The sequence below is a fragment of the Nicotiana tabacum genome, chromosome 22 (assembly GCF_000715075.1).
Source record: "Nicotiana tabacum cultivar K326 chromosome 22, ASM71507v2, whole genome shotgun sequence".
Classification (NCBI taxonomy): Eukaryota; Viridiplantae; Streptophyta; class Magnoliopsida; order Solanales; family Solanaceae; genus Nicotiana; species Nicotiana tabacum.
In genome coordinates, this window is record NC_134101.1 from 209,364,204 (window position 1) to 209,374,771 (window position 10,568).

At 38.8% G+C, this 10,568-nt stretch overlaps 1 protein-coding gene across 2 annotated transcripts; it reads left to right on the top strand.

Moving 5' to 3' along the window:
- Positions 1-4,623: 4,623 nt before the first annotated feature.
- On the top strand, positions 4,624-9,834 carry LOC107783074 (transcription factor Pur-alpha 1). 2 transcript variants are annotated; one of them, XM_016604041.2, is made up of 5 exons: positions 4,624-5,087; positions 5,221-5,268; positions 8,758-8,898; positions 9,000-9,239; positions 9,331-9,834. In XM_016604041.2, the coding sequence occupies exons 1-5, from the start codon at positions 4,800-4,802 to the stop codon at positions 9,481-9,483; spliced, it is 870 nt and encodes a 289-aa protein (XP_016459527.1). In that variant the 5' UTR covers positions 4,624-4,799; the 3' UTR covers positions 9,484-9,834. The 2 variants fall into 2 exon arrangements, with proteins under 2 accessions (XP_016459527.1, XP_016459528.1); XM_016604042.2 differs by having other exon boundaries at positions 9,003-9,239.
- Positions 9,835-10,568: the final 734 nt, after the last annotated feature.

Consider the following 10,568-nt stretch of genomic DNA (forward strand, 5'->3'; position numbering starts at 1 on the left):
GTTTGTTATTCGTGACGGATGTAGTGTGCAGGGAGTAGCGGTTACTTCTTTGGGTTATTTAGATGTGTGGGTTACTTCTTTGGGTATTGTCGTGCTAATGGGGAACATGTCGTTTGGCCCGGTTGGGCGGTGCAATTAAGATTCGAGCAGAGTGGGTGACTCTTGAGAATGTTCTAATGGATTCAAGATTTATGTGTAGCAATTGAGAATTTTTTCAGATTTGTATATGACTAGGATATGAGATTTACATTGGATGGTGTCAAGACTCACAATATTTCTATATCATTATGGATTTTATATTTCAGTATAAGGGAGGTACCTCCTATGGTGGATTCCTTCATCCTACAACCCAATATCTACCTTTTGAGCTCAACAACCTTCCCACAACTTTTTTGGTACATGCATGCATAGATAACACTCCCCATACCCAAGAATCACACTCCTCATTATCCATCTTCTACCCTAAACTCAGATTTGAAGACTAGGGTATGGAACCTTACCTCTTGGATGAAGACCTTGTGAGTTTTCCTTGTGAATTCTCCAAGTCTTGAGCATGGATTGATGAACAACTAGCTTAAGGATCCCTCTTCTCACTCTAGACCACTTTCCTCTCTCTAAAATATCAGTTCGAACCATCTAAAATAACCCCCAAGGTTGTTTTATATAAATGGGATCGGGTGAAATTTTTCAAAACTTAAACTTACGAAGTCGGGTCTGCTGTCGCAAACCGTACCGCAAAACGACAATGCAGCCTGCAAAGGGGACCGCAAAAATTGCCCCAATAACTAGGTAGGTATGGATAGGTCTGTGACTGATATATGGTCCGCAGATTAATTCTGCGGTCACATAATGGACCGTAGAACCTCCTTCCGAAGTTTCTCCTGCTGGTTCTGCGATGGATGTGTAGCCCTCGAAACAATTATGCGGTCGCATTAGTTGACCGTTAAACGACCTCCAAAATTGGCCCATTTCTCTGCTTCACTCCGCGGCTGATCTGCGGCCTGCGGAGTAGTTCTGCGGTTGCATAATAAACTGCAGAAACGCCATGTTCAACAATAATTTTTCTCCAACTCCTAACGCACTATACAACTCGAAAAGTCCGTACCATGACGAGCAAGCTCGTTGCGAAGAATTTCTACAATTCTCAAACACTTAGCCTACCTTGGTACCACGAAGGCCCGGGTTCTAGGTAAAATTTTTATTGTGCCTTACAGGATGGCAATGGGGTAGTGCAGATGCGGGGCGAGGCGAGGCGAGGTGGGGCGGGTTTGAACCTATGCAGCGCAGTACAGGTTTAGGCTTATGCGGGTGCGGGGTGGGTTGCGGGTTGATGCCGGTGTTGGTGCGGGTTTGGCCAATCTAGAAATATATACTGATGATACAATCATGCAATAATGACTCTGGCTTGACAAAAAAGTTTTGATGCTTACAACAATGTAGTGTTGTAATATGTAATCCCAATGTCATATTTGCGCGCTTATAATAGATATCAACTATTTTGGTAAGTATTAATATCAGCTTCTTCCCTCCTCATCCTTCTGCTTTTTCGCTTGCAAACATCAGCACATTCTTTTCTTGGCCATTTTAGTAGTTGTTACCTCTTAATTCTCATCATTGATGTTGATTAATTATGCGAGTCTTAAATTCATCAATTAGTTATCGGTGGTTTTGATTAATGTATTTTACCCAGACAACTTGAATTGTGAATTACATGTTGAAAAGTTAATGATAGAATGTTGTCATATATTTTTAAGCATCGCAAAATGGAAAGATCAAAAATTTCGAGGAATTGAGACACGATAGTAGCGTGCGATAGTTCTTTTAAACCTATTAGCTATTTTCTTCTTCTCGCATATTGCCCCAAAAAGAAAAAAGAAACTTAGTAAAATAGTTAATTGTTGCACCCATCTTAAATCCTTAATTGACATAAAAAAAATTCAATCAAAAGATAAAAATGAAATAAAACTAACAAAATGAAGAAGAAAAATTAATCAAGCAGAGCTGGGCCGGTGGACGCGGGCGGGTGGACACAGGTAAAAATGTCATGTGGGGCAGGGTGAGGTGAGTTGAAATCTTGCGGGTTGAGCAAAACCCGCACCGCACCGCTTGCCATCCCTAGCTACAACATAAACTCAAACATAAATGGCTAAGAAAAGAGAATGAAATAGATTAAAGATTTATATATGGAATATCGGATGACCAACCATATTCCTATTTTCTCATTTTAAAGCTATGATTCGATACGATTCATAATTGTGAGGATATTATATAATAGTAATCAGAGCTTAAAAAATATTTAAATATTAATTTTAAAAGGAAATATGGATATATTCTTTTTCATAATTTCACGCTTAAAAATATTTTTCGAAAAAATGGATGAAATATAATTTTTTTTAATTTTATTGTGGAAGACAAAGTATTGGTGGAGGGAGACAAACATACTTCCATAAACTCTGGAATGAGAAAGGGGACATGAACATTGTACTAGGGAAATTAGAGCACTCTGAGAGCCGTCGTGATTTTGGATATTGCAGGCGTATAAAGGTTGAGGAGATTGAGGTGGCTATGCGTAAGATGAGTAGAGTAGAGCAACTGGGCTAGATGAGATCCCGATGGATTTTTGAAAGAGCTCGGGCAAGGTAGGCTTAGAGTGGCTAACTAAGCTGTTTAATGTCATCTTTAGGACTTCTAACATGCCAGAGGAATGCAGATGGAGTATGATGATTTTGCGGTACGAGAATAAGAGCGATATCCAAAATTGTAATAACTATAGGGGTATCAAGCTATTAAGCTACATTATGAAAATTCGGGAAAGGATGGTAGAGATGAGGGTAAGGAGGAATATGTCTATCTCCGAGAACCAGTTCAGCTTTATAACGGGATGATCGACTACTGAATCCATTCATCTTATATGGATATTGGTGGAATAGTATAGGAAGAGAAAGATGGACTTGCATATGGTGTTCACTGATCTGGAAAAAGCGTATGACAAAATACTAAGAGAAGTTCTATGGAGGTGCTTGGAGGCTAGATGTTCCTGTGGCGTACACTAGGGTGATTAAGGATATGTGTGATGGTGCTAAAATCGGGATCAGGATACTAGGAGAGGACTCGGGCACTTTCCACTCGTGATGGGGTTGTATTCGGGGATAGACTCTTATTCCATTCTTATTCGCCTAGGCGATGGATATATTGACACGTCACATTCAAGGAGAGGTATCATGGTGCATGTTATTTACAGATGACATAATGCTGACCGACAAGATGCGAGGTGAAGTCAACGCGAGGCTGGAGGTTTGGAGACAAACCCTGGAATCCAAAGGTTTCAAGTTGAGCATGACTAAAATCTAATAAATGGAGTGCAAGTTCATTGGCATAACTCGGGAAGCTGGGGTAGAAGTGAGGCTTGATGCACAAGTCATCTCTAAAAGAGGAAGTTTCAAGTACCTGGGGTCAGTAGTCCAAAGTAACTGAGAGATTGACGAGGATGTCACACCTCGTATTGGAGCAAGGTGGATAATAGAGACTTGCTTTCAGTGTCTTGTGTGATAAGAATGTACCACTTGGAGTTAGAGGTAAGTTTTACGAGAGTGGTGGTTAGACCGAGAATATTATATGGGCAGACTGTTGGCCAGTCAACCAATCTCATATCCAAAAAATAAAAGTAGCGGAAACGAGGATACTGAGGTGGATGTGTGGGCATACTAGGAAGGATAAGGCAGGAATGTAGATATTCAGAAAAAGTAGGGGTGGCTCTTACCGAGGATAAGATGCGAGAAGTGAGGTTGAGGTGGTTCGGGCATGTGATGAGGAGACGCATTGATGGCCCAGTGAGGAGGTGTGAGAGGTTGAATATGGTGGGTCTGAGGAGAGGTAGAGGAAGACCGAAGAACTATTGGGGAGAGGTAGTTAGGTAAGATATGACATTTCTTCAGCTTACCCAGGACGAAACCCTTGATATGAATTTGTGGAGTTCAAGAATTAGGGTAGAAGGTTAGTAGGTGGTAGAGCTTTCTTTATGTTCTTATAACTAGTTTTAGTGTTACTCCTATTTTGTCATATTCTTGGATGTCTATCACTATCAAAGGTTGCTTTTGCTTTGGTTTTGTTACTATTTTGCCGTTGTTGTTTCTTTTCCATGACTCCTTTCATTACTATATATTTATTGCTTTAATGCTGCTATTTTGTTGGATTGAGCCGGAGTTTATCGGAAACAACCTCTCTATTTGCACATGGAAGAGGTAAACGGTATACATACTACCCTCCCCAAACCCTATATGTGAAATTACACTAAATTTATTATTTTTTTTGTTAGTAATATTATCAAAAAGACTTCTTAAATGATTTGGCCAAATAAAAATGGTTACAAATTTCAAAATTTTGGACGTTTAGCCAAACTAATTTACACTGTGGAAAAGGCCAACCGAATCGATCCCTACACAACAAAGCAGTCAGAACTCAGAACTTGAGTAAAAACAGAAAACACATTTACCGGATATATTTTCGGTTACGGTTCAGCTCACCCCCATCCAACGGTCTTTATCATTTAAAGAAACCCATAAGATGATAAGATGTACAGTAAACTTAAAATAAAAGCAAAGAGAAGTGACGAAGGCCATTTTCATTTTCAGTTTAGCAAGTGGAACTGGTCAACGACTACTTCCCCACTGAAATATCCCAAACCCTAATTCACCCAACTATCAATCACTCCTTCAATTTTTTCTCCATAATGTCAGTTTTGCCATTCATTTCTCTCTGATTTCTTAAATTTTAAGTTGAAGAAGAGTGATTGAGGGTTGATGGAGGGAAATTCCGGCGGCGGTGGTGGTGGCGGAGGCGGAGGAGGAAACGACGTGGAGCTGCTGTGCAAGACGTTACAGGTAGAACACAAGCTTTTCTACTTCGACCTGAAGGAGAATCCACGCGGGCGTTACTTGAAAATATCGGAGAAAACGTCGGCAACAAGGTCTACTATAATAGTACCATTCAACGGCATCTCATGGTTCCTCGATCTATTCAATTACTATGTCAATTCAGATGATGATCAACAGGACGTGTTTAGCAAAGAACTCCAACTTGATACCAAGGCACAGTATTATTACTATTACATACATATATGGCTTGATTTTCCTTTTTATTTTCTATAACTGTTTTTTTAAATTTTTTTATTGTCATTAACTCTCGATAAATGTAGTTTTTTTGTTTTTTAAAACCTTGCAGGTGTTTTACTTTGATGTAGGGGAGAATAGACGAGGACGCTTTCTCAAGGTTACTTTACTTTCCTGACCTTGTTAGGCTTTGTTTTTTTTTTCTTCCTGTTTTAATAGTAATAGAAAATGTATTTGCATCCGATTTTCGTGGCACGTTTCATTTGATATGGCTGTTTCTTCAAGTCTAATCTTAATTCGTAATCATTATTGAGATTTTGATTTTTAGTAAATATGTTAAATGAGTAGCTGGCATATGAGAGCAGTTGTAGAGCTACAACCAAAGAAGGGGTTCAATTGAATCCCCTTAGTCGAAAAATCATACTGCCCAAATAGATTAAAAATATTTATTTTCATCTATATATATGAACTTCTGAATCCTCTTTACATAAGGGAGATAGTTCAAAAATTGCTTCATTGCAAGTTTGAATTTTTTGAATCCCCTTGTTAAAATTTCTTGTTCCGCCACTGTGATGGTGACCAATACATACACTTGGGTTCATCTGTAGATTTCTCACATAAGGAAATCCAAAGGACCTACACAACCATGGCTTGGCTAGCTTGGTAACTTTGATAATTGGTTTCTTTGTCAGCTATCAGGATATAGCTATCACACTCAGAATTTGTTACCCCTCTGTTCCTTTTACACCAACCTTGAAGGAATTGCTATTATTTGGATTGCATTTACACCAACCTTAAAGGGAGTTTCTGTTAATTGGATTTCAGTTAATGACTCAGACACTATGTTGATTATCTAATGTCAAGAAGCCTACCCCTTTCTCAGGGTTGGGTAGTAAACTGCATTTCTTTTCCTGTTACATGAACCAAATTGATCAATATCTCTCTCTCTCGACCTGCATATATATGAACAAAACATTCCTTTTTTGATTAGTTACGAGGGGCTTTGGCCCATTGGTTTAGTTGTATCTTATCTTAGAGGAGGTCAGAGGTTCAATAATGTATAACCTCAATTTCTCCTTTCAAAAAGAAGGTAGTAAAATTATTTATTTGATGGTATACAAATAACATTTATATTGCAAATCTCACTAACATAGAAATAAGGTCAAAGCTCTTTTTACCATGCTTATGAATCTTTTTGATTATTAACGGGCCACATATAGTAATAGAGGAACACTAAGAAGGTTCCAGAGTTATTGATACAAAATCAGAGAAAAATGTGGATGCTGAGGATCTGCAGAAATGTAAAAAGTATAAGATGTTGAAGGAGTCTTAAATATTGAAGTTCTTTAACTCAACTGGATGCTCCTGTCAAATCCGAAAATCAATTTATTTATTGGAAGAAACTTTATTTGTGTATTCGACTCCTTCCTGTCCTCATCGTTGTGTGTCCAATAATTTGTTGGAAAATCACTGTCATGTGTCTGTGTCCGTATGTGTGACACCTATACAGGTGGAGATTGGGGGAGATGAGGAACCATGTCAAAGAGTTCATAAAAGTGTTCTGTTTGGCCAGGAAAGTATTCACGAATTGTATTGTCTAGAGTGGTTCTTTCCCTTTGCCTAGTTACATCTACTTGTTTATGAGTCCTAACTTAATTTCTATTAAATCCGAGTCTCCAAAAATTAGAATGGAATTGAGTAGCTATTTGTGTCATCCAAACCTGAATTATGTACCTTTTGGTAGCGCCTAGCGGATCCATTTTTCTAACTAAGCAATGCCTTTTATTTGGATACTCCTCTTGTGGTGGATGCTATATGTCTCTTTCTTAACTATTAGCACTCTATATGTTGACAAACATTTTCAAGATGTTTATACTTTATGTATGATTGGAAGCTTTGAGTATTGTGTTGTGATGTCACTGTGGCTTGATTGAATGTGAAATTCTACTGAGTGAGCTGCCTTTAATATTGCATACAAAATGTAAAAGATCTGGCTAGATACTTTGAAGTTGGTTATATCCTAGTTGAGAGGCGTTTCATTGTGATCTCTTCTTGCTGAGTTGTCGGCTAAGTTGCTCGGACTCTTCAAAATCCGTGAGATCCACACCGGATTTGGTCAACTTACCTAGGGTGCTTTGATTACATCTTTGATTGAGAAGTATAAATTAATTGGGTATTTGGTTCGGTTATTGGGTTTGTGTCATATATAATATGAGAACGCTTTGCTATAACGCGAGATATCTTATGAGTAAGATATTTGGGGTTTATATAGAATTAAATTTTATTAGGTTTAGTTTAATAACATAAATTAATTGAAATATATACTGTTATGTCATAATATATATTTATTGGCCGTATCCCACCCGTATCTGTGCTCGGGATCATATACCCCAAATCCTAAAATTTATGTGATGAAGAATCCGAACTCTAGATCCACGCTCGTATCGGGTAACCGCACCCGTGTTGGAGCAATATAGGTTATTGGTAATATTATCCCTTAGTGTCTCACAATCTCATAATTTACTATGATAATCACTGGTCAAAGTTTTCTCTGATTTGAACCACTTGTTTGCCAATTGCTGCATTCTCTTTATTAACCTGCAACTTCGATGTGACTTGTTTTGCCTTCTCTGACCTTGAGATAACCATCATCTTGTCCTTAACCTTCGGTTTTCCCCCTAATTTATCTAAACCTGAATGTGGACCCCTGTCCAGTACCCTATTTTCCGCTTCTTTCCTTCTCTGTTTATTTCAATCAACAAGAATAATGTACTCCTCTCTTAGCCCTCTCAAGCAGGAGCCCTCTCGTTTTCTCCCCCTTCCACCACCCAAGTGACTTAATCTATATCCTGAATTCTCTCGATATTTAATCACCAAATATTTCTTTCTTTGGCAAGAGAACATTCCTTACAAATGCATGACCCTTCGCTACCTTCTTCTATTTGTGTGAATGATTCTATCTGCAGCCATACCCTATTTCCATTGCCTAAGCATTCCGGTGATATCTAAATTTGTCCCCTTGCTAGATTCTTTTCCTTCTATTTTTCTACTGAATTATGTAACAGGTTTACTTTGGTAATGAAAACAGCACAGTGATATTTTGCGAAGTTTTTCATTTTGGCGTTATCAACAGTGCCTAACTTCTGTAAGTAAGGAAACATGAAAAAGTTCTAGGACTGGTATACTGTCAAAATATCAGGAAAATGATTCAAGGAAAAGAAAATGTCTAGAAGGATCTCAAACCAATTGTGACATAAGTAATGATGAAACTCTTCCGGAACAAACTCCCATTTCCAGTACGTCTCTTAGACCCAATTGGAAATTAATCTGCAGTATTCTGGGGTTTTAGGAGTAGTGTAGGGGTTCAAAAGCTACTGAAATACCTAGAATTATAAATTTAAAAAGAAGTTTAAATGGACACAGTTAAGAAAAACATAAGAGAAACTGAATCAAGACAGAAGTAGAAATATAAGTGCGATCAATTGATTCTCGGGCTAGCCATGACATTAAAACTGCCGTCTTAGTTTTATCTATGTCTAGAAGAACAATCGTACCTTGATTGATAAAAAGGTTTTAAGAGTCTCGCTTGGGGACTATTTTGCCACCCTAGATTTTGTACTTCTATCTCTTAACAGAGTAATGCATGCAGGTCTCTGAAGCATCTGTTAGCAGGAACCGTAGTACGATTATTGTTCCAGCAGGAAGTGCCCAAGATGAGGGATGGGCAGCATTTAGGAATATTTTGGCAGAGATCAATGAAGCCTCAAGGCTATTTATTTCGCCCAATCAGGTTACTTTACGGTCATTGCCATTTTGTATCCCTTTTTAAGGGTCTCTCTCAAAATAATAGCTGCATTTTCTCTTGTTTAAATGTTAAATGCACGAACACAGCAGACTTCGGAACCCTCAGAGCGTCTTGGGCTTTCAGATGATGTAGGAGCCGGTTTTATATCCAGTCACTCTTCTCAATCTGGCCCAACAGCTGATTTGAGTGTAGAACGGACCATTGATCTGCCAGCAGCTGATGAAGTTAGTAACTTGGGGGTCTCCAAAGTAATCAGGGCTGACCAAAAGCGATTCTTCTTTGATCTTGGGAGTAACAACCGGGGCCATTTCTTAAGAATATCTGAGGTTTGGCTTTCTCGCAGTCTTCATAAAAATTGAAAGCACTCTAATTTGGTCGTATCTGTTATTTATGTCATGTTCTCACTGTAACTTGCAGGTGGCAGGTTCTGATCGCTCTTCCATAATTCTTCCTCTTTCTGGCCTGAAACAATTTCATGAAATGGTGGGTCACTTTGTGGAGATAAGTAAAGATCGGCTGGAAGGAATTACAGGTGCAAATGTTCGGACAATTGACTCCCCACAGAGATGAATGGTTGCCTAAGGCCTGGAACCATGCACTGGAGCTGATGGGCGGACAACTGTGATCCTTTTGTTTATTTTCTGTCTAGTCATTGGGTGTTTCAAGTTGAATAAAATGGTATCTCTGTTCTAAGCTGGGAATATGAAGTCAAATGTCAATCATCAATAGGAGGGGCAATAAGACAAATAAACCATTATGTAAGGTGAAGGCTTGTAGCATAAAATGACTATATCGTATTTAGGTTCATCTTTGCTGTTTTGGGCGTGATTTGAGCTTCTCACCATGTGAGGAACTTTCTACTGTGGGTTGGACTACACATATTATTCTGAATCGTAAGTTGCCAAGTTTGGTTAATTGGAACATTGCTCTCCTCGTGTTTATTTTCAGACAATAACGTACTGCTCAGTATCATGAACTTTTGAATGATCGCGCTCCGAAATGCCCCCCCCCAACCTCCCCCCCCCCCCCCCCCAAAGAAGCAGTATATTTCATTTCCATACTTTCCTTCTTTTGCCTTGGGTCAATTTGGGAAGGGGCGAAGGGGATTGACAGGATTGGGGGAGAGGGGGGCTAGATGAAAGGGAGAAGCAAATGACGGACTTCAAGTGAGTTAGTTCAATCCCCTAAAATTGCAAATTGCAGAGAATGACAAGTTCTTCAGAGTTAGGGTGTAAGTTTGTCGAAATGATTTTCTTCCTGAAGGTTTCGAATCATTACATTGTTTCTTCAGAACATCAAACTCATAGTTGGTCCGTTGGTATAGTTTGCTTTTATCATCCCAGGGTCAGCGATTCAAGCCCTGCATCCGCCTCTAATCTATACTTACACAAAGCTTGTCTGAGGGTTTACTCCCTTGAGAGTGTCTAATCCCACACCTAAACGACATTGCGAATTGAATGGGTGCGTTCGACTTGGCCTCAGGCCCTCAACCTCGATCCTGACGTTGAAGGTCTTAGTTAATACATCCGAGTTTAGGAAAGATAAAATTATTGTGATTGTGAAGCAAATTTTGTAATAATCTTTAGGAGAAGGATATTTGGGATAATCGATCATTTGTAGAACATGTGTGAGAATAATTTACTGTTTTTCCTTTT

Excerpts from the sequence above, each read along its gene's own strand:
- LOC107783074 (XM_016604041.2), top strand. The coding sequence starts at position 4,800 with ATGGAGGGAAATTCCGGCGGCGGTGGTGGTGGCGGAGGCGGAGGAGGA. Across the intron at positions 5,088-5,220 it reads AACTCCAACTTGATACCAAG|GTGTTTTACTTTGATGTAGG; the intron begins GCACAGTATTAT and ends AAAACCTTGCAG. Across the intron at positions 9,240-9,330 it reads ATTTCTTAAGAATATCTGAG|GTGGCAGGTTCTGATCGCTC; the intron begins GTTTGGCTTTCT and ends TGTAACTTGCAG.